The sequence below is a fragment of the Heteronotia binoei genome, chromosome 19, assembly GCF_032191835.1.
Source record: "Heteronotia binoei isolate CCM8104 ecotype False Entrance Well chromosome 19, APGP_CSIRO_Hbin_v1, whole genome shotgun sequence".
Taxonomy (NCBI): domain Eukaryota; kingdom Metazoa; phylum Chordata; class Lepidosauria; order Squamata; family Gekkonidae; genus Heteronotia; species Heteronotia binoei.
Window position 1 is genome coordinate 36,314,910 of NC_083241.1, and position 23,903 is coordinate 36,338,812.

Here is a 23,903-nt window from a genome sequence, read left to right on the forward strand (position 1 = left end):
CTCCCTTCATGAGGTCAATTTTCACTGAGACACTTGAGTGAACACATTTGAATCAGAGAATCATAGAGTTGGAAGAGGCCTCCAGAGTCATCTAGTCCAGCCCCCTGCACAATGCAGAAATGCACAAATTCATAGGATCAGCATTGCTGTCAGATGACCACCTAGCCTCTGTTGAAAAAACCTCCGCAAAAGAGCCCACCACCTCCCAAGGAAGCCTGTTCCACTGTGGAACTGCTCTGTCAGGAAGTTCTTTCTAATGTTTAGTCCTCAAAAACTCTTTTGATTTAATTTCAACCTTTTGATTCTTGTCTGACCTTCTGGGGCCATGGAAAACAACACCTGTTAAGAGGTGATAGAAGGTAGAAGAAGAAGATGATATTGGATTTATATCCCGCCCTCCACTCCGAAGAGTCTCAGAGCGGCTCACAATCTCCTTTACCTTCCTCCCCCACAACAGACACCCTGTGAGGTGGGTGGGGCTGGAGAGGGCTCTCACAGCAGCTGCCCTTTCAAGGACAACCTCTGCCAGAGCTATGGCGGACCCAAGGCCATGCTAGCAGGTGCAAGTGGAGGAGTGGGGAATCAAACCCGGTTCTCCCAGATAAGAGTCCGCACACTTAACCACTACACCAAACTGGCTAAAATGCTGGCACATAAGAACAGTGTCCCTGAATGCTGGCATCTGTGAACGGTGTCCCTGAAAATAAGAAGCCATGCTGGATCAGGCCAATGGCTCATCCAGTCCAACACTCTGTGTCACATAAGAACATAAGAGAAGCCATATTGGATCAGGCCAATGGCCCATCCAGTCCAACACTTTGTGTCACACAGTGGCCAAAAACCCCAGGCGCCATCAGGAGGACCACCAAGTGGGGCCAGGACACTAGAAGCCCTCCCACTGTGCCTCCCTCAAGCACCAGGAATACAGAGCATCACTGCCCCAGACATCAGAACATAAGAGAAGCCATGTTGGATCAGGCCAGTGGCCCATCCAGTCCAACACTTTGTGTCCACACAGTAGCCAAAAACCCCAGGTGCCATCAGGAGGTCCACCGATGGGGCCAGGACACTAGAAGCCCTCCCACTGTGCCCCCCCCCAAAGCACCAGGAATACAGAGCATAAGTGAGTCATGATGACAGTGTCAGGGTTTGAGCTTATTTCCTCTGAGATACAAGATACATATAAAATATGGGATACAAATAGAAGACAGACTGTAGCACCTGATTCTCCCCCTCCTCAAGTCTTTAAGGTGCCAAAGGAGCACAGAATGGTGTTACTTTGGGGCTAGGAGAGTTATCTTGAATGGGTCTACTCAGGTCAGTTCTAGTAAGTTGACTCTCAAGCAGGATTTTTTTTTTTGTAACAGGAACTCCTTTGCATATTAAACCACACCCCTCTTAGGTAGCCAATCCTCCAAGAGCTTCTAGGACTCTTAATACAGGGCCTAATGTAAGCTCCAGGAGGATTGGCTACATCAGAGGGGTGTGGTCTAATATGCAAAGGAGTTCCTGCTACAAAAAAAAAACACCCTGCTCCCAAGAAAGCATCCTTAGAATTGCACTGTTGAGGCTGATGAATCTCGCCTTTCTCCTGAACTCTCTGTCAACTTCACCATTTCCCCTTATCAGGAATAATACTGTCCCACTTGTGGCTCTTTCACACATATTGTGTGGCTCTGCGGCTCTCGAAGTCCCCACTGCCCTGTCGGTCAGATTGAAGAAGGCATTTGTCTCTATAAGAGAGCCAGTTTGGTGTAGTGGTTAAGTGTGCGAACTCTTATCTGGGAGAACCGGGTTTGATTCCCCACGCCTCCACGTACAGTTGCTGGAATGGCCTTGGGTTAACCATAGCTATCGCAGGAGTTGTCTTTGAAAGGGCAGCTCCTGTGGGAGCCCTCTCAGCCCCACCCACCTCACAGAGTGTCTGTTGTGTGGGGAGGAGACATAGGAGATTGTAAGCTGGTCTGAGTCTCTGATTCAAAGAGAAGGGCGGGGTATAAATCTGCAGTCTTCTTCTTCTTCTACCCTACAAGAGCGTTGAAAGGACTGTAACAAGGTCACGTCCTTAAAGCGTTTTGGAGACTGATAAGAAAAACGGTGCTCAAATGCTAATATTTCTATCTAGTGCTAATTTTTATTTCTGGTATCCGACAAAGAGGGCTTTGACTCCTGAAACCTTTGAGCCTGGAGAAGGCTTCTCGGTCTTGAAGGAGCTACCAGATTTGGATTTTGTCTGCTTTTGCAGCCAAACGCAGCTCCACGCCTGAAACTATTATCCCTACAACTGAGAAAGCCTGGGGCATTTTTCTTAGAGGCGAGAACTACACCTTCCCCTTTACTGCAACGCATCAAGAAACTCAACCCTACAAAGGAAGCCTTTCTGGTGGTATTCCCCCCCCCCTTTGGACCACTGAAAAGGAACGGCCTCCCCCATTCTGCGCCATGCACCCGTGAGTTTGTTCCCTGCCATCCAGCTCTGCAAATGCCAAGGAAGGCCAGGGAGAGAACCTTTTGGCCGGCAGCCCAGTGGGAAAAGTTCAAGATACCGTTGCCAGCCTCTTGGGGCGGGGGGCAGAATTATAACTGATCTCCAGATCACAGAGAAAAGTTCTCCTAGAATAAATGGCCGCTTTGAAAAGTGCCCTCTCTACGGCTTCATGGCCCACCCCCAGACCTAGAATTGCCAGGTGGGGCCTGGAGATTTCCAAGAATTCCAACGGGTCTCCAGACTACAGAGATCAGTTCCCTTGGAGGAAACGGATGCTTTGGAACAGGGGTGGCACTTGTGACTCTTTCGCACATGTTTTGCGGCTCTCTAAGTCCCCACCGCCCTGTCAGTCAGACTGAAGAAGGCATTTGTCTCTATAAATCACTTTTCTAAGCCAAGCCAGCTTCTAAACCAAGCCAAGTCAGCCAGTTCTCCCTCGAAGTTGTGGAGTCTTCTGAGCAAAAAACTCTCGCTTTTGTGAGCTCCAGGCATTAAAAGTTGCGAGCGGCTGCATCAGTTAGTGTGCTCTGGGGCCATTTTTCCTGAGCTAAGACAAAACCATGTGAACCAAAGGCTAAAAAACTGTGAGCTAGCTCACCCTTACTCAGCTTAGAGGGAACACTGGTCACCAGCAATTTCCCCTATAAGCTTGTGATCGAAAATTCTACCTTGTGAGCTACTGGCATTAAAGTTATGGGTCACTGCAGAAGTTTATTTGCTCTGGGGCCATCTTTCCTGAGCTAAGACAAAAATGTGTGAGCTGGAAGCTAACCCCCCCTGTGAGCTAGCTCACGCTAATTCAGTTTAGAGAGAACACTGGTTGCCAGTCTCCAGGTAAGACCTGGAGACTTTCCAGAATTCCAACAGGTCTCCAGACTACAGAGATCAGTTCCCCTGGAGAAAATGGTTGCTGGGGCGGGGGGGGGGGGGGCGGGGCTAGGGCATTCTGCCCTACTGAGGTCCCTCCTTCCTCTCTCTGTTTCCAGGAGATCAGTCATCATCCCAGGAAATCTTCAGCCACTTCCTGGAGGTTGGCCACGCATGTGGTGGAATTCTAGCAAGAGCTTCTTTGCATATTAGGCCACACATCCTTGATGTTGCCAGTTCTCCTGGAGCTTACAGAAAAGAGCCTTGTAAGCTTTTGGAGGGTTGGCTACATCAGGAGTGTGTGGTCTAATATGCAAAGGAGCCCCTGCTAGAATTCTATCTCTGGACCCTGTACTAAGAGCCCTGTAAGCTCTTGGAGGGTTGGCTCCATCAGGGGTGTGTGGCCTAATATGCAAAGGAGCCCCTGCTAGAATTCTATCTCTGGACCCTGTACTAAGAGCCCTGTAAGCTCTTGGAGGGTTGGCTCCATCAGGGGTGTGTGGCCTAATATGCAAAGGAGCTCCTGCTAGAATTCTATCTCTGGACCCTGTACTAAGAGCCCTGTAAGCTCTTGGAGGGTTGGCTCCATCAGGGGTGTGTGGCCTAATATGCAAAGGAGCTCCTGCTAGAATTCTATCTCTGGACCCTGTACTAAGAGCCCTGTAAGCTCTTGGAGGGTTGGCTCCATCAGGGGTGTGTGGCCTAATATGCAAAGGAGCTCCTGCTAGAATTCTATCCCTGGACCCTGTACTAAGAGCCCTGTAAGCTCTTGGAGGGTTGGCTCCATCAGGGGTGTGTGGTCTAATATGCAAAGGAGCTCCTGCTAGAATTTCATCCCCTGGCCACAGTGGCCACCACACCAGTACAAATCTTCAGGGATTTTCCTACCCAGAGCCAGTAATGCTACAAACCCCATCCAACTCCCCCCCACCCCAGGGGTGCCAGCTGTGAGTTGAGAAACACCTCGAGATTTTGGGGTTGGAGCCTGAAGAGTGTGGGGTTTGGGGAAGGGAGGCTTCAATGGGGTGGAGTGCCTTTGAGACCACTTAAAAGTTAGAAACTGGCCATTTCCTCCAGGGGAATTGCTCTCTGTCGCCTGGAAGCTAATCGAACATATGAACATATGAAGCTGCCTTATATTGAATCAGACCCTCGGTCCATCAAAGTCAGTATTGTCTACTCAGACTGGCAGCGGCTCTCCAGGGTCTCAAGTTAAGGTTTTTCACACCTATTTGCTTGGACCCTTTTAGTTGGAGATGCCGGGGATTGAACCTGGGACCTTCTGCTTACCAAGCAGATGCTCTACCACTGAGGCACCGTCCCTCCCCAGCAGCCCTCTGGAAGTTGTGCACCCTCGTGCAATGCAGCAGAGGCCCCGCACCCCCTCCAAATCACCGGAGAGAGCCGATCACTGGAGCTCAGTTTGCAAAACGGGAACTCTCCAGGCCCTGCCTGGAGGTTGGCAATCCGAGAATCGGTAACCCTAGACCGGTGGCTGGGGCAGCTGGCACCCCGCCTGCCTGCCTGCTGGAGAGAGGGGGGCCTTCCCCCCCGCCCCCCCGCGCAACAGTCCCAGAGCCTCTGGCCACCGCCGGCAGGCGTCGTGCGCTTTTGCGCGCGGTGGCTCCGTCCCGGGCTCTGCCCCAACTCCTGCTGGGCGCAAGGGAGGGGAGAGCCGGCCGCCCCCCGGGCCGCGTCCAGAGGCCCTGCCCGCCCTGCGGCAAGGCGGCGGCTTGGCCTTCGCCCGGCCAGACGGCGGAGGCGGCGCCTTATCTGCTCCTGGCATCGCCTGCAAGCGATCCGGCTGCCGGCGCGGCGGAAGGAGGGAGGCGGGGAGGGAGGCGAGATGCGCCCGGGCCCGTCGGCCGGGCATCTGGGGGAGGGGAACGCTCTCGGCTCTCCTGGGCGGGACCCCCCTGCGCCTCTCCAAGCGCCGGAGAGAGCAAAGGGAAGATGGAGCTTGGGGGATGGAGCCCGGGGTCCACACGCAGCCCTGCCTTGCCACGGTCCAGAGCACATAACACCCCTCCAAGGCATGGGGTTTCCAACCTCCAGGTGGGGTCTGGAGATAGGGGCGCCAGCGTTGGGGGAGGAGCCTGGAGGAGGGGAGGGACAATGCCATACAGTCCATCCTCCAGAGCAGCTCTTTTCTCCCCGGGGGGGGGGGGGGGACTGATCTCTGTGGTCTGGAAATCAACTGTAGTAGCAGGAGATCTCCAGGCACCACCTGGAGATTGGCAACCCTAGTAGACCTGGGATGACCGCCAATCTCCAGATGACATAGCTCACTTGTTTCCTCCACCTCTCCTGGAGAAAAGGGCTTTGGAAGGTGGGTTGCATGACCCCCCCCCCCTTCAAATCCCCCAGGTCCACCCTCATAATCATATAGAATTATAGCGTTGGAAGGGACCTCCAGGGTCATCTAGTTCAACCCCCTGAGCAATGCAGGAAACTCACAAACACCTCCCCCTAAATTCACAGGATCTTCATGGCTATCAAATGGCCATCTAGCCTCTGTCGAAAAACCTCCAAGGAAGGAGAGCCCACCACCTCCTGAGGAAGCCTGTTCCACTGAAGAACCACTCTAAAGGTCAGGAAGTTCTTCCTAACGTTGAGCCGGAAACTCAATGGATTTAATTTCAACCCATTGGTTCTGGTCCTACCTTCCGGGGAGCCACAGAAAACAATTCCACACCATCCACTGTATGACAGCCCTTCAGGTACTTGAAGATGGTGGCCCTATCACCTCTCAGCCATCTCCTCTCCAGGCTAAACATCCCCAGCTCCTTCAACCTTTCTTCATAAGACTTCGTCTCCAGACCCCTCATCACCCTCATATTTCCCAAGTATTTCCAGACCTAGAGCTGGCAGTCCCAAGCAATATTCCCTCTAAGTGGTGGAGTCTTGTGAGCAAAAATTCTACGTTGTGAGGTACTGGCATGAAAGTTGTGGGCTACTGCCTAAATTAGGCTCTAGGGCCATTTTTCCTGAGCTGAGACAAAAATGTGAGTTGGAGGCTACAAAATTGTGAGCTAGCTCACACTAACTCAGCTTAGAGGGAACACTGGTCCTAAGTGTCTGCCTATGAGGCACATCTTGCCAGGATCCTCCATACATGCCACTCATATCCTTCTCCCCCCATCCATGGACAGTGGTTCAGTGGGACAAGGGGAGGGGCTGTGGCTCAGTGGAAGAGCCTCTGCTTGGCCTGCAGAAGGTCCCAGGTTCAATCCCCGGTGTCTCCAGTTAAAAGGACCAGGCAGCTGGTGCTGGGAAGGACCTCGGCCTGACCCCCTGGCACAGGGGTAGAGCATCTGCTTGGCATGCAGAAGGTCTCAGGCTCAATCCCCAGTATCTTCAGTTAACAGGACCAGGCAGTAGGTGATGACAGAGACCTTGGCCTGACCCCCTGGCTCAGGGGTAGAGCATCTGCTTGGCATGCAGAAGGTCTCAGGTTCAATCCCCAGTATCTTCAGTTAAGAGGACCAGGCAGTAGGCGATGACAGAGACCTCGGCCTGACCCCCTGGCTCAGGGGTAGAGCATCTGCTTGGCATGCAGAAGGTCCCAGGTTCAATCCCCGGCATCCCCAGTTAAAAGGACCAGGTGGTCAGTGATGCGAAAGATGTTGGCACTGAGACTTTGGAGAATCACTGCCAGACTGAGCACACAATACTGATCCTGATGGTTCAGTCTACTAGTTTCATGTGTTAAAAGGTAGGGGCCGTGGCTCCAGTTCAAAAGGAGGTAAAGTGAACCACTGCCTGAGACCCTGGAGAGCTGCCACCGGCGGTCTGCTTTGCAGGACAAAATTCTGATTCAGTATGCTTGTCTCTCCTGCAAAGGAGCAAAGCCAGAAGGGCGACTGCGAAATCATGCTGCCGCAAAAAAGAACCAGAAGTCTTATGTTGCCTTAGAAACTTTGATTCTAGTGTATGTTATTGTGGACTAAAGCCTTAAAGCACAGCGTAAGGTACCAGACTCCTTAGTCTTTAAGGCAGAGGTATCGAATTCATTTGTTAGAACGAAGTCCAGCTGCATCTTTAAGACCACAAAGTCTTAAACAAACAACTTTGTTGGTCTTAAAGGTCACTTGACTCCTACTTTGTTCTACTGCATCAGACCAACACGGCTGCCCACTTCGAACTCGTTTGTTATGAGGGCTGGATCTGATATAAATGAGACCTTGTCGGGCCGGGCCAAGCCAGGCCATGTGTATACCTGTTTAAGATTAGGTAGCAGAGATATAAACTTTTTAAAGGACACAAAGACGACTAAAAAAACCCCCACAGCTTAAAATAAAACATGCTTAAAACATTAACACTTGCTGGTCTTAAAGGTGCTTTCTTGGTATCTCTCCCTTGGGGTCCAGGGAACTGGGCAAACGAAGCTCTGGCTCGTTCCCTCCCTCCCCAGGGGACCAGGAGGGGGAGGAGCCTCAGCCAATGGAGAAAATCGAGGTTTTGCTCTATAGCTCCTGTGTAATTGAGCAAACCTTGCAAAGCAAGCTGAGATGCAAAAGGAAGCAAGAGAGAGGGAGAAGGAAGCAGATGACAGCCGGTTGCTCGGGGGCCTGATAGGAGCTCTGGACTAATGTATTTATTTCAATTTCTAGCATACCTTGGAAGGTTGCTGTGGCAATCAAATGTAGATCCGCTGAACTCCATGGGGGGAAAGAGCAGGATAAGAACCTTGCAGATAAACACCCCTTTCTGCTCAGACCGCCCCCAGTTAACAATGAGCACACAGTAGATGCCCACGTTTCTCTCCTGATGCATGAGTGGCAACAGCCAAAATTCTCTTTGCTGTACATCTAATGCTGTGTTGTCCTTTGCATCTGCTTGTTCTTCTTTCTCGTTCCAGGAGAGAGAGTGATGAATCCCCTGTTTCTTATGCCTGATGGGCAACACAACCTCTAGCTGGATTAGACCTTTCGGGAGATCTGTCATGGAGACACATGTCCAATGTACATCATTCATCAGGGAGATGAAGGGAACACACCTAAGGGGAGGGCGAGGGTTGCGGGTGGAACTAACTCTGCATTCAAAACAAGACACCCCCATTGTACTTTCTCACTGCAGTAGCTTTGGTACACTGTCGTCTTGTCCTGAACACAGGAAAGATTCCAGCCAGCGCGTGTACTGGGCTACGGAGTGCCGGACTTTAACCAGAGAGATCCGAGTTCAGATCTTTGCTCAGTCATGAAGCTCATCTCGAGATAGTCACTTCCTCTCTGCCTAATCTACCTTGCAGGGTTGTTGTGAAGATAAAGTGTGTGTGTGTGTGGGGGGGGGAATTGTGCACGTGGTTCTGAAAGGCAGGATCAAAATGGAACAGGTTTCGCTTCTGCGCTCTTAAACCCTGCACAAGGATTGCAGTGCTGGTATACTTTTCAAATGTGCTCACCAGAGGGTGGGACATACCCTTGATTGGCATCTCAATCTAGCTTGTGTTTACTGCAACTAAAGTAGGCCCGAGTTTAACCCTTCATGTGTACCTTGCAGTGCTACGGTGGGCCCCTCACCCCCAAATTACCTCTCATCTCCACCCCGTGTCTTTCTGTCAAGCAATGATGCCATAGAGAAAAGATCATTCGACTTTTTGGGTTCCTTCAATCAAAACATTAAATTTTAACCTGAGTCTTGATTTTCTTGATTGATAAACATATGGAGCAGAGGGCCATCAGTGGCTATTAGCCACTGCTTATTGTTGGAACTCTCTGTCTGGGACAATGATGCTCTGTATACTTGAGCTTGGGGAGGGGCACACTGGGAGGGCTTCTAGCCCCACTGGTGAACCTCTTGATGGCACTTGGGTTTTTTGGCCACCGTGTGACACAGAGTGTTGGACTGGATGGGCCACTGACCTGATCCAACATGGCTTCTCTTATGTTCTTATGTCTGGGGCACTGATGCTCTGTATTCTTGGTGCTTGGGGAGCACGGTGGGAGGGTTTCTAGTGTCCTAACCCCACTGATGGACCTCCTGATGGCACTTGGTTTTTTTGGCCATTGTGAGTGTTGGACTGGATGGACCATTGGCCTGATCCAACATGGCTTCTCTTATGTTCTTATGTGACACAGAGTGTTGGACTGGAGGGGCCACTGGCCTGATCCAACATGGCTTCTCTTATGTTCTTATGTCTGGGGCACTGATGCTCTGTATTCTTGGTGCTTGGGGAGCACAGTGGGAGGGTTTCTAGTGTCCTGACCCCACTGACGGACCACCTGATGCCACTTGGGTTTTTTGGCCACTGTGTGACACAGAGTGCTGGACTGGATGGACCATTGGCCTGATCCAACATGCCTTCTCTTATGTTCTTATGTGACACAGAGCGTTGGACTGGAGGAGCCACTGGCCTGATCCAACATGGCTTCTCTTATGTGACACAGAGTGTTGGACTGGAGGGGCCACTGGCCTGATCCAACATGGCTTCTCTTATGTGACACAGAGTGTTGGACTGGAGGGGCCACTGGCCTGATCCAACATGGCTTCTCTTATGTTCTTATGTGACACAGAGTGTTGGACTGGAGGGGCCACTGGCCTGATCCAACATGGCTTCTCTTATGTTCTTATGTGACACAGAGTGTTGGACTGGATGGGCCACTGGCATGATCCAACATGGCTTCTCTTATGTTTTTGGGAGATTAATTGTAGCAGTCGGAATTATTTGTGGCTCTCTGGCCAAACTGTTTCTTCATGTGAGGTCACAATACAATCTTGTGGGACAAATCCTTACAGGGATGATGTGTCGGAAGAGGGGTGCTGCCGTGATGGGAGAGAGAAGCTTTTGAAAAACCAGAGTTTTTGCTTCACTTAAAAAAAAAAGTATTTTATCCCTACCCTTCCTCCAGGGGGTGGTGTGTGCAGACTTTGTGTTATTTGGTCCTTACAACAGCCCTATGAAATAGGCTAAGACTTGTGGGATGAAGCGTGATGTGTCACTGTGGGCTTCATGAGGTGAAGCTTGTGTGGGATTGGTGTGAAGTGCCCTCAAGTGGCGGCAGTGTTGAAGACAACAGTGGGATCCTGAAGTCAATAGCAGAATCCCCATGTTTACTTTTCAGAAAGAATTGCCTATCCAGGTGTAGAAGAGCACAGGAATACTTTGAAGGCAGAAGAAAACGACCCTTGGCACTTACCGTGAGGGGTCCTTCTCCTAAGAGGACAGGAGGACATCTTGGGGTGTTTCCCACCGTCCAATCAGGGAGGCAGGAATCTTAAAAAACTTCCCCTTCCTGTGGATGTGGGAACCACCCTCCTTCCAGTTCGGGTGACTCCGAGAAGCAGTAAAGAACTCTTGCAACCATCGCTGCTATGAAAAAAGGTGAGTTAACTGGTGGTCGGTACAAAAACTTGGCATAAGCCTCCCAAACCGACTGAAATAAACTCGTATAGAAACTGAGAAAAAACATGTAAACTACAGGTAGCCTGTGTTAAAGAGTAATCAACAGCTGTAGGTGAGACTACAGGAGAAGAAGTTAGATCCAGATACATAGATGCTGCCCAGGGTAGGACGATAGAAGAAGGGGAGGGCAAGATGTCCTCCTGTCCTCTTAGGAGAAGGACCCCTCACGGTAAGTGCCAAGGGTCGTTCTCCCTAAGAGGCGGAGGACATCTTGGGTGCTCCCATAGCAGTATGTCATACAGGGTGGGATCGTCCTACTCAGGCAGCACGTGTTGCAGGATTCGTCTGCCAAAGTTGCGTCCGCCGACACATATGCGTTCAACTTATAGTGTCGGATGAAAGTGGAGATAGATGCCCACGTAGCTGCCTTGCACACCTCCTCTATGGAGGCATTCCTGTTGAAGGCAGCATTGGTGGCCGCACTCCTGGTTGAGTGTGCAGTGATCCCTGGTGGTACTTGAAGGTTTAACGCCTTATACGCCTCCGATATACACTGCTTGATGGCGTAGCTAATTGCTGATTTGGACATCTTCTGTCCCAGTCTAGGAGCCGCTATATTAATGAACATGAAGTCTAATTTTCGGATAGATTCAGTTTTGTAAGATAGACCTTAATTGCTCTTCGCACGTCTAAGGTATGCCATGTGCGCTCCTTGGGATGCTTGGGATCCGGACAGAAGGATGGTAAGTTGATCTCTTGACTCTGATGGAATCTAGAAGAGACCTTCGGTTGGAAGGTAGGGTCCGGATAGAGGACCACCTTGTCCTTGTGGAACACACACACAGTTCCCTCTTAACCGATAAGGCCCCGATCTCTGAAACTCTTCTGGCCGATGTTATTGCCACCAGAAAGATGGTCTTCATACGCATGAACTTTAGGAATACAGAACTTAAGGGCTCGAAAGGAGGACCTGTTAGGGCCGAGAGTACCAGGTTCAATCTCCAGGTAGGAAACCGATGTACTTGTGGTGGAGAACTCATGAAGGCTCCTCTAAGGAAGCGTCGAATATGGGGGTGAGATGAGAGGTCTACGCCGTCCACCTGCTGGAGAACTGAGGATAAGGCTGCCACCTGACGTTTGAGGGTAGCTGGCTTCAATCCAGAATGGAGACCGTCCTGAAGGAACTGTAGGATCTTGGGGACAGAAGGATGCAACGGGTCCACGGCTTTTCTCCGACACCATCTGTGGAAGGCTTTCCAGGACATGTCGTAGATCCGCGTTGTGGAGCTTTTTCTGGATGCTAGGATGGTGATCGTCACGTCACTTGCATAACCAAGATCTAGGAGAGAGCGCCGTTCAACCTCCAAGCGGTCAACCTCAGCCAGTCTGTATGAGGATGCCACACCGGGCCCTGTAACAGCATGTCTGGACAGATTGGTAAGTGAAGCGGCTCCGCTACTGACATCTGTTGGATTGATGAGAACCAGTGACGTCGCGGCCACCAGGAAGCAACCAGAATGACGTCGGCCCTTAGCAGCCTGATCCTTCTGAGCAACCTCGGAATGATCGGGATTGGGGGAAAGGCGTATAGAAGGCCTTGCGGCCAGGGAGAAGTTAATGCGTCCGTGGCCTCCGCTTGGTAGTGGTAGTACCTCGTGTAGAATCGAGGAAGCTGGTGGTTCTGAGAAGACGCAAAGAGGTCCAACACCGGCGGGCCGAAGCGTTAAGAAAAGCTTCTTGTTGGGAGACCACTCTCCCGATTGAATGCTCTCCCGGCTGAGCCAGTCCGCCTTGATATTGCAAGTCCCCTTGATATGCTCCGCCCTTATGGACTTTAGATGTCTCTCCGCCCATTCGAACAGTTTCACGGCCTCCTTGCGAAGGGAAGTCGACCTGGACCCCCCTTGATTGTTTAAATAGGCCTTGGCAGCGATATTGTCCGTTCGCATGGAGTTCCAGAAGGTCGATGGGAAGACTCGCCTCCTCGGGTGTCCACTGGCCCTGGGTAGGTATCTCGTTGAGGGTCGCCCCGCAACCTGAAAGTCTGGCGTCCGAAAGGAGCTGTATTTCTTTCTCTACGAGGAACGTTCTCCCCTGACGCAGGTTGTGGTCCTTCGTCCACCACAGGAGACTCTCCTTGACCTTCTTGGGAACAGACAACGACATAGGGCGCTTCTCCATGATCTGGATCTGATAAGGGCGCAAAAACATCTGAAGTTGTCTGGTGTGAAAAGCGACCCCATTGAAGCGCCTCCAGATTTGAGACTAGAAGACCCATAAGTCGTGCCAGGGTCTGGAGAGATGACAATGGTTCCCGCACTAACTGGAGCACCAATGCCTTGGTCCTCAGTATCTTGTCTTCTGGGAGGAAAACAGAATTCATCCTTGTGTCGATGACCATACCCAGATGTTGTAGCCTCTGGGACGGTTGTAAATGACTCTTGGGAATGTTGATTATGAACCCGTGTTGTTGAAGACAGGATATGGTGTGTATAACGTCCTGCTCCGCACTCTCCCTCGACGAGGATCTTATCAGCAGGTCGTCGAGGAAGGGGTGCACATGTATCCCTCTCTGTCTGAGGATTGCAATCAGGTTCACCAACACCTTGGTGAACACCCGTGGTGCCGTCGCCAGGCCGAAAGGTAAGGCTCTGAATTGGTAGTGAGTCCCATTTACGCAAAAAACGAAGAAACTTGCGATGTGCTGGGAGGATTGGAATGTGCAGATATGCCTCTGTTAGGCCCAGAGAAGACATGTAGTCCTGATGGTGCAGGGACTCCGTTATAGATTTGATAGACTCCATCCTGAAGTGACGGAGGTTGATATGTCTGTTTAAAAAAATTCAGGTCTAGAATCGCTCTCCAGCCCCCGTTTTTCTTGGGCACCGTGAAGAAGATGGAATAGACGCCTTGACCTCTCTGCAATGGAGGAACAGGTTCTATCGTTGCAATTTGCAGCAAATGTTGAATTGCTTTGAGGGTGATGCTTTTTTGTTCTGGGTTTGAGCGAAGAGGAGACACCAAGTAACGAACAGGAGGTGCCCTTTTGAATTCTATGGGGTAACCCCATGAAACAATTTCCAACGTCCAAGCATCGACCCTTGAGGCCGCCCACGCCTGCTGGAAGTGTAGTAGACGGCCCCCCACTGGAATAGAATTCCAGTCATGCTTTGTTGGGCTTGGGGCCCTTCTCAAATTTGTCGGACCTATCGGGCTGATTCCTCTGGAATCGTGAATTGGAGAAGCCCTTTTGGAAACTCTGTTTGGACTGTCCCCAGGTTGTTCTTCTGAAGTCCTGTTTTGGTTTGGAGAAGCTGGAGGAAGCACGAAAGGAACCAGACCCGAAGCTTCTCTTATCGGAGCGGCGCAGATACTTGGGCATGGCCTTTTTCTTATCCCGTGTTTCCACCAGGATCTTATCCAGGGTGTCTCCAAATAGCTTTTCTCCCTGGAATGGGTATGCTGACACGATGGACTTTGAATGCACGTCTGCCGGCCAAGCCCGGAGCCATAACCCCCGCCTTGTTACAGTGCTTGATGCCATTGCTCTAGCGGAGAAAGTGAGGGCATCCAATGAGGCATCCGCTGAAAATTCGGAGGCCCTAAGGAGTCTGCTGGTACCTTCCAGGACCCGTTTATCCACGTCCAGCAGTAGCTGAGTAAGCCGTCTTATCCAGACGATCGCTGCTCTGGAAACTATAGAGGTGGCCGCAGCTGCCTTGATGGCCAGAGCCGTAGCTTCGTGGCTCCTCTTCAAGGCCAAGTCTATCTTTTTGTCCCAGTTGTCTCGCACCGAGCCATGGCCATCCTCAGCTAACAGACTGTAAGGCTGTTAGGCTAACAGACTGTAAGGCTGCGATTGGTGCATCCACCAATGGTACTTGCAGCATATCGTTAGCAAAGGCAGGTAATTCATAGAGCTTCTTGATAGAATTGGGTACCTGTCTGTTGGTACTAGGTTTGGCCCACTCAGATTTCAACTGACGCTCAAAGAACTCAGGGAAGGGAAAAACCTTTTCAGAGGATCTGAATCTGGGGAAAAAACTCCGTATTTCCCTTGGGTTTGTTTCTGGGGTTGGCTAGTGGGTGGGGAGACTCCTGCTCCTCGGGTGATGCTTGTAAGTCTAGAGCAGACAGCACCTTGGCTAAAAGAGGTTGGAACTCTTCTGCCTTGAAAAAACCGTGATGAGGGTTCCGGAACTTCAACGTCCTCTATCTCCTCATCAGATAAGAATTCGCCCTCCTCCCGATCTCCCCCATAGGAATCATGAGAGTGGGTCTCAGAAATGGATCTTTCGCTCTCCATCTGGTCACAGAGCAGAGGTTTCTTTGAAGCCCTATGGTGGCTGGAGCTACCTCTGGACCTCTTTGGAGAAGGTGATCTGGAGGGGGAACTGGACCTGGGGGACCTGGGTCTCCTATGGCCAGATGCCCTGACTGCTGCCCCCACCGTCTGCTTTATTGATTCAAGAAACTCAGTAAAAAAGGAGGGCCCCATAAAGGGTACGTTACCCAAGCCCGACTGGGGCTGGCAGGTCTGCGTGGCTTCCAGCGCAGGTTGGATCACATCTGCAACTGAGTCTCCCGCCAGGAGGTTGGCATAGGGACGTTCCTGCGTCTGGAAGCTGCATGGCTGAGGTCTGTCCCCGTTTCGCGCCTTTTTGCGCTCCCCAAGATGGCCGCTGCCAGTGGGGAAGAGCCCTGACGAGGAAGCCTCCTCCGTGGCTGGGGAAGACCAGCGCCGCCTGCGTTCGCCTTTGGGTTTTCTCGCCCCTACAGGGCACGTTGCCGGTAGCCGAGGCAAGCTTAGAAGACATGCCGGCTCCGGAGGCGGGCCTCTCGGTTCCGCGCCAGGCGTCAGGAACCAGGTCGTCGTCCATGAACGCGTCTCTTGACCGACGCGCCATTTTCCCTCTCCTCTGCGGCTTGAATGCTGTGCGCTCGGCCGCGGCTTGAGTTTAAACAGCCGCGCCGCTTCTGAAGCGCTGAAGAAAGTGGGGGGGGGGGGGAAAGGAGGCAGAGAAGCTGAGAGGGACTGAAGGACGGATTGAGAAGGCAGAAAAAGATCTGAGGTAGAATATCAGGAGATGAACAACAAGGTAGAAACTGAGGGGAAAGAAAAAGTATCTTTTTTTTTTCTTTTTTTTTTAAAGAGATAGGCAAGTAATGAGAAAGGGTAGGAACCTAGCCTAAACGCTGCTACTCCCTGTCGAGGCAGGAAATAAACTGGAAGGAGGGTGGTTCCCACATCCACAGGAAGGGGAAGTTTTTTAAGATTCCTGCCTCCCTGATTGGACGGTGGGAAACACCCCAAGATGTCCTCCGCCTCTTAGGGAGAACCTCCACTGCACCAAGTCTTCTAAGTGTAAGTTAGACCCTTCCTTCATGTTTCATCAGATCTTTTCTTCTTCAAGGAGCTCAGGACGGCTTTTCAGTTCCCGTCTTCACAACTACCCTGTGAGGTAGGCTGGACAGAGAATGAGCAGTTGGCAGCCACGGGTTTCGGGGCACAGCCGACTCCACCATGTCAAAAACTACCCAAAGCTGACCTCTAAAGGGTTTGGTTGGATTCCTCGAGGCGGATCTTGAAGAAGGGTTGATTCTTGTGCTTTGGCAGAAGCAAGTGTGTTTGTTGGGAATTTGCTGCCAGGATGGATTCTGAAAGGGAGGATTACCAGGTTGCTGGGGGAGACTGGTGACATCAGTACGTTGTCAGGGGTACGCTGACATCACTCCCCATGTGCCCCGGAAGTGACATCAGCACATCACTGGGGGGACACTAGCATTCCGCAAAAAAAAACTTTAGGGGTTTTCCATTTTCCTTCCTTCCTTCTTTCCCTTGAACATCTCATGTTTATTCTTTGTGGCTCTTACATTAAAGCAAATTTAAAAAGGTAAAGGTAGTTGCTTTTGCAACGTTTTCATGGCAGACTTTTTACAGGGTGGTTTGCCATTGCCTTCCCCAGTCATCTACACAAAACCAGAAATGAGTTCTCGGTGAATGCTAACTGACCATCCTTCAAAAAGCCAGGCGAAACCAGACCAAGTTGGACTCGGTAACAAGAAGGGGCCGGGCGTGGCATTAGACCTCCAATGAGTTCCTGCTACCTTTCTCTTGTGGCTACCGAGCAAGGAGAAACACCTACATCAAACAGATTAGTGCTGCCATTCCTGATGGTCCCCTGTGCAGCACCGAGGCGTTACCGACTGATGGGGTAACATCACATCACGATGTTTTCTTGGCAGACTTTTAACGTTTGCCATTGCCTTCCCCAGTCATCGACACTTTCCCTCCTCTCAGAAAGCTGGGGACTCATTTTACTGACCTTGGAAGGATGGAAGGCTAAATCAACCTGGAGCAGGCTATCTGAACTCAGCTTCCGCCGGGATCGAACTCAGGTCGTAAGCAGAGCTTAGGGCTGCAGTACTGCAGCTTTAGCGCTCTGCGCCACGGGTCTCTTTCTAAACAAGTTTGGCCACCCATATATTATAGTTTGGGTGGAAAGCTAGAGCATCCTGTGTGACTTCTGGTGGCGTAGGTGTGCCAGAGGGATATCAGGCCTTCCCCCCAAATCCTCCTGTCGATGCCCAAGGCACCAGTGGGCATCAAAGGTGCCAGGTGTCCTCCCTCCATTGGCATCAGTGGGAATTTTGATTCCCCAATGCCGACAGTACTTGAGTTGAGTTCTCCCTCCCACTGATAAAAAGAAGCGTGTTCAAGAAGGGGAGCCGTGTTAGTTTGTCTGCAACAGTAGAAAAGAGCAAGTCCAGCAGCACCTCAAAGAGTCACAAAATCTGTGGTAGTTTTACGAGTCACTGCTCACGTCTTCAGGTATGTGATGGATTCACATTCCAGCTGTATCTGAAGAAGTAAGCAGTGATTCAAGAAATGTGTTGTAATGGTCAGTGCCGGAGTAGGCACAGGTAGGGGGGGACCTCACTTAGCTATGAAGTTTTAGGCCCAGTTGCCTGTTAAAAGTTTCTTCACCCGAAGAGTCATTAATGGATGGAATTCATCGCCACAGGAAATGGAGGCGGCTACAAGCATAGCTAGCTTCAAGAAGGGATGGGAAGAAACATTTGGAGCAGAGGTCCATGAGTGGTTATTAGCCACAAGATACAGATGGAACACTGTGGGGGGCAGTAATGCTCTGTGTTCTTGGTGTGTGGGTGGTCCATTGTTGGAGAGCTTTCGGAGTTCCGGCCCTGCTGGTGGACCTCCTAATGGCATCTGGGTTTGAGCCACTGTGTGACGCAGAGTGTTGGACTGGATGGGCCATTGGCCTGATCCAACATGGCTTCTCTTATGTGACGCAGAGTGTTGGACTGGATGGGCCATTGGCCTGACCCAACATGGCTTCTCTTATGTTCTTATGTGACACAGAGTGTTGGACTGGATGGATCCAGCATGGCTTCTCTTATGTTCTTATGTGACGCAGAGTGTTGGACTGGATGGGCCATTGGCCTGACCCAACATGGCTTCTCTTATGTGACGCAGAGTGTTGGACTGGACGGGCGGTTGGCCTGATCCAATATGGCTTCTCTTATGTTCTTATGTCTGGGGCCGTGATTGGGTTGTACTTGCCTGGGAGACCATCAAGTGTTGCTGCATAGAGGCAGGTGATAGAGGAAACTCTGTTCCTCTGCCCTGATCTGGATGGCCCAGGCTAGCCGGATCTCATCAGATCTTGGAAGCTAAGTAGGGACGGTTGTGCTTAATGCCTGGAGGATGGGAGACCACCAAGAAAACCCAGGATTGCTACGCAGAGGCAGGAAATGGCAAACCACTTCTGTCCGTCTCATTCCCTGACCTGGATGGCCCAGGCTCGGCTGATCTTATCAGAACTCAGGAACAAAGCAGGGTCCAGTGTGGACAGAACGTGGATGAGAGATCACTAGGGAAATCTGGGGTTGCTACACAGAGTCGGGCACTGACGAACAACCATCTCTTGCCTTACTTGGGTTTGCTATTAAGTTGGCAAGCAACATGATGGCGATTTCCACCACATTTCTGGATAGATGCAAGCCAATCGCTCTGCCTTCTGCAGTATGACAAAGCAGCTGTCTTGCTTGGAAGGTGGACCCTTGTTTATGTCTCTCTTTTTTTTTAGAGGGCCTGTACACAAATGTACCATAAGAGCCTTGTGGCGCAGAGTGGTCAGCTGCAGTACTGTAGTCTAAGCTCTGCTCACGATCTGAGTTCGATCCCAGCGGAAGCTGGGTTCAGGTAGCTGTCTTAAGTTTGTCTCAGCTTTCCATCCTTCCGAGGTCGGTAAAATGAGTCCCCAGCTTGCTGGGGGAAAAGTGTCGATGACTGGAGAAGGCAACGGCAAACCACCCTGTAAAAAGTCTGCCAAGAAAACATCGTGATGTGATGTCACCCCATGAGTCGGTAACGACTCGCTGCTGCACAGGGGACCGTCATGAATGGCAGCACTAATCTGTTTGATGTAGGTATTTCTCCTTGCTCAGTAGCCACAAGAGAAAGGTGGCAAGAACTCGTGCCTTCTCCTTGTTACCGAGTCCAACTTGGTCTGGTTTCGCCTGGCTTTTTGAAGGATGGTCAGGTAGCATTCACAGAGAACTTGTTTCTGGTTTTGTGTTTTTCTGGGCTGAATCACGACATGTGGAGGAATTCTGAATGACAGCATGGTAAAAAACAAAGACAAAAAACAGCCTCGGCAAGTTGAAATGTTACTTTTAATAAGTTCAGTGAAAATTCACCGGTTAACAGTGGAAGAGAACAGCTCGTCGTAAACTTCTTACAGACCTTTTCTGTTCAAAACGCACCCAAATTTAAAGGGGGAAACCGCATTCCCAGTGAGGTTAAATATTCTAGTGTTCAGATTAATTTAAATTTATAACTGGGAGAACTTTTGTGCTTTCTAAATAACGGAATGTAGCGGGGAGGCATTATAGAAAAAGTCAAAGGACACAAACAGAATAAGTTATTTTATTACAGTTTTTACAGAATGGAATGGCCAGTCTACGCTGCAGGGATGAAGCCCTACTGAGCAAGCAAAGCATTCTCATCCCACTCAGTGGACTCTGCGCAGGAGAATTTCCCTGCGGATCTGGCCCACTCTCTAGCTTTAGAAGCAAATATGAGCAATTTTACAGTGCAAGAGATATCTCAAGGCATTTAAGGTGCCAGGAACCGTTAACATCAAATATATTAATGCAAAAACAACAAAAAAAACCTTTCCAAAATGACATTGAGCTTTAAATATATACACTTCTTATGAACACAAATAGTGCAAATTATATTATATTATATCTATATCAATATATATCTACAGTATATGCATTCTGAGTATAAAAAGGACTTTTAGAACAGGCCCTTAAAGAATGTAAGAAAATCTGCGTAACACTTTACAAAGTTAGATGTTCTGAAAGTTTAAAAAAAAAAAGTGCCCTTATTTTTTCTCTTTCTTCAAGAAAAACTGCCGGGCTTCTTCCCATGTCTGCCGAGGGAACCGATTGGAGAGCTCGAGGTAATCTTGGGAGTTGAAGATCTTTTCTGTTCGGCGAAAAAAGTGACAATAACCAGAAGTAGAAAGCGAAGATGACCAGAAGTATTTTTTTTTCATGAAAGTAAAATCAAAACATGATAGCAAAAATGCCCAGATATTTCAAATATATTTTGCATTTTCGCACCCTCTTCGTTCTTTCCCCTCACTGATGCTGTCGTTCCGGAAAGCCCTGTATGTTCACCCCTGAGAGCTTCAACTATGCTTAATAATAAACTGAGGAAAAACTCTTAATGTAGAATCACAGACAGGACCTCCAGAGTCATCCCTTGCAGAGAAGATGGCAACCCCCCTCCCCTAAAAAAAAACCTTCCAGGATCCCTGGCAAAAACTGCTGACTGAGCCCGAAGCGGTAAACAGCATTTCCCTGGGCATGTAAGAAAAGGCCACGAGAACGAAGCACTGATGCAACCCCTCCTGCTCTCCTTCTCACGATCTGCCTAAATTCACAGAATCTGATCCAGCCTCTGTTTAAAAACTTCCAAGGAAGGAGAGGCTACCACCTCCCGAGGAAGCCTGTTCCACTGAGGAGATGCTCTGTCAGGAAGTTCTCCTAACGTTTAAAGTTGAAAACTCTTCTGATTTAATTTCAACCCGTTGGTTCCGGTCCACCCTTCCGGGGCAACAGAACACAACTCTACACCATCTTCTATATATGTTTATTTATGTCCCGTTAAAGACTGTTTTATGGGACAGCTGTCTCGGGTTCGCTGTCGAAACAATTTTGCCCCGTTAACCAGTGTCTCTGATAAAGGCAGACGAGGAACCTTCCTAAGAATAAAATCCAGCTTGCTTTGGAAGGACCCCTAGGCTGCATTCAGACATGTATTTATTTACTTTCATTTATGTTCAGCCTCTTCCCCCGATGGAGACCCAAAGTGGCTGACATCGTTCCCCCTATTTTAGCCTCACAACCGCGCTGTGAGGTAGGTTAAGCTGAAAATGCGTGATCAGCCCGGGATCACCGACAAAGCAGGGATCGAAAACCTGTGTCTCTCAGATCCTCGTCTGACCCTCTTGACCACGACACCACACAGAGACATCGTGCTCAACCGCAGTTTATCAGCCGTAGTTTCGCTTAGCCATAGTTACGGGGGGCATGTCTGAATGCTACCCTGCTCATCTGACTCCAACTTAGCAGCTGGGCTTCACCCCAAGATGTCTAACCCAGGAAGTACTTAGTTTGTACTCTCTCCGGTTAGTCACAACATCCAAATGTGGGAACTGTTACAAACTTGAGCTGAACGTCACTCTTCTCTGGCTGTTGAGACAGCGAGATAAGAATCTCTTCCTCCCAATGGATCCTGCTGAAGACACCAGTTGTTTCCCACGCAAAATCAAACACCGAAAAGTGGTTCGGTAAGAATGGAGTGGCCCCCTTTCCTCTACCTGCGTCAAGACTTAATCCGGAACAAAGAGTTCATCCGAGCCTTATGGGATTCTGTCTCCAGAAAAGCCTTCTATCAATACGCAAAATGCAACCAATCTGTCAGTCCGTTCACCTCCCAGAAGCCACGTCTTGTTTGACTGAACAATGGGCTGATCTGACGAAACAGATAGAATATACTCACCCCTTTGTTGAGCGGTTTGGTTGTCTGTTTGGCTGGAATTCTGTGTGAAATCCTATAGAAACAAAACCGGTGGCGTTCAGGGTCTCGAGAGAAAGGTTTCGAAACAACAGCTCAAAATATATAATTGTGCGGATCAAACTGATGTTGGGCCGCGATACGGAGAATCCCAATCCAGCAACCCAAAACACCTTATTTTTTTTTACAGTTGGGAAGTGTTTCACAGACTCTTGGCTCTACTGCAGAAAACTCCAATTGACAGAATAGGCACCTGTGTAAGTGCCGTCAAGTTAACTGACTTATGGCTGCCCCAGCGAGGGGCTTTCAAGGCAAGGGAAAAGCAGAGGTGGTTGGCCACTGCCTTCCTCTGCAGAGCCTTCCTTGGTGGTCTCTCTTCCAAGCACCGACCCTGCTTAGCTTCCAACTTATGGCAACCCCAGCAAGGGGCTTTCAAGGCGAGTGAGAAGCAGAGGTGGCTGGCCATTGCCTTCCTCTGCAGAGCCTTCCTCGGTGGTTCCTCATCCAAGTACTACCCTGCTTAGCTTCCAAGATCTGCTGAGATGGAGCTACACCATTCTGCCTTTCCTCTTGATATACTAGAGAGGTTTTTTTGTATGACATCTATCCGATCTGTAGCAGGGATCCCGTCAATCTTTCTTCTGTCCTAAACAAACGGGTGCTAGGAATTCTGCAACGGCTGTCCGCAAACGGTTGTCTAAGAAACACAATCCTTTCGAAATGCTACACAACTTACTCGTAAGCACCTGCTACGCTAACGTTAGAAGCCAAAGGCCAAAAAGAGTAATAAAGATTATGGAATCCTCCTCCGTCAGGGACTCCAGCAAACCTGGGAGTCTGGTGTATTTGCACATCTTGATAGCATTTTTATCTGAGCTACTGAATATGTCAGCTGCTTCTCCAAGTTAACTGATGTCAGTACTGCTTGAAATTATTTGTTTTCCCACTTTCTCCCTCAAGATCTCAAGGCGCTTTCAGAGCAAGTTAATTACATGCCCCCCTCCTCAATCTTCTTGAACTGTTTCTCAACTGCTCTGGAAACACTGTTAGGATATTTCTGACTCCTTCCTCTCCCCCACCTTCTTGGTTCATTCACAAGCTCCTGTCTTCCTGCATGCCTGGGAGCCTCCAGAACATGTAAAGACCTCCTCCCTTGTCTGTCGGTGGTCCCCCCCTGGCGATCACAGCAGGAGCCATGGTGCTGCCACAAAAAAGGCCTCGTCCTGCTGGGGCCTCCGTGAAGGGAGGCTCACATCGCAGGGCCTCTGAAGTACCTCTGAATGCTTAGATGCCACCATGTTGAGAGGGTGGGAAGGCCCTCACGCCTGCCTCTTTGGATCTTGGCTCCAAACTCAGCTTGCTTCAGAATTTTGCCTTTAGCTTTCCTTTGAACTCCACAATTAGTACTGCTAACAAAGGCTGTGGTAATAAAAGCGCAACGTTTCTCAAACAACTGATAATTGCAGCATTTTAATGCGCTAATGGGTTTTAAAGTAGAGCCTAAGGGTGATGGCTATCCCCTGGAAAGAGCTAAGCGTTCAGCCACAGAGCCTGATACTCTGGATTGGTTGATTTTATGACGGGCAGAGTGCACAATCTTAGAGGGCGGCAGTGACATAATTCTACCTGGGACCTTTCCTTGGCTTTGGTTCCAATTAATTCCACCGCGAATAACCCTGTGTGGCCAATCGCTCAAAGACCCCTTTGTCTTGCTCTGAGAAATCGCCCTCCAGAACCTGCCGGCCGGGATCGTTTGGGCTAGATTTCAACACGCACAGAAGAATTTGGACAGAGGGGGATACAGAAATAGTGTGGCAACCCCCACAGATTTGTGATTCTGTTTTTCATTTTGAATCGATATATATGAACGTATGAAGCTGCCTTATACTAAATCAGACCCTCGGTCCATCAAAGTCAGTATTGTCTATTCAGATTGGCAGCGGCTCTCCAGGGTCTCAAGCTGAGGTTTTTCACGCCTATTTGCCTGGACCCTTTTTAGTTGGAGATGCCGGGGATTGAACCTGGGACTTTCTGCTTCCCAAGCAGATGCTCTACCACTGAGTCACTGTTCCCTCCCCTATATATAT

At 50.0% G+C, this 23,903-nt stretch overlaps 1 protein-coding gene across 2 annotated transcripts in view; it reads right to left on the reverse strand.

Annotated features, from left to right (window-relative positions):
- Positions 1-19,381: 19,381 nt before the first annotated feature.
- SCAPER (S-phase cyclin A associated protein in the ER) overlaps positions 19,382-23,903 on the reverse strand; it is a 251,036-nt gene continuing 246,514 nt past the window's right edge. For both annotated transcript variants that reach the window (XM_060259908.1, XM_060259909.1), the window contains 2 exons: positions 21,802-21,853; positions 19,382-20,220 (listed from right to left, as the gene is read on the reverse strand). In XM_060259908.1, coding sequence (XP_060115891.1) covers positions 20,117-20,220; positions 21,802-21,853 — 156 coding nt within the window. In that variant the 3' untranslated portion in view covers positions 19,382-20,116. The remainder of the gene's footprint in view (positions 20,221-21,801; positions 21,854-23,903) is intronic.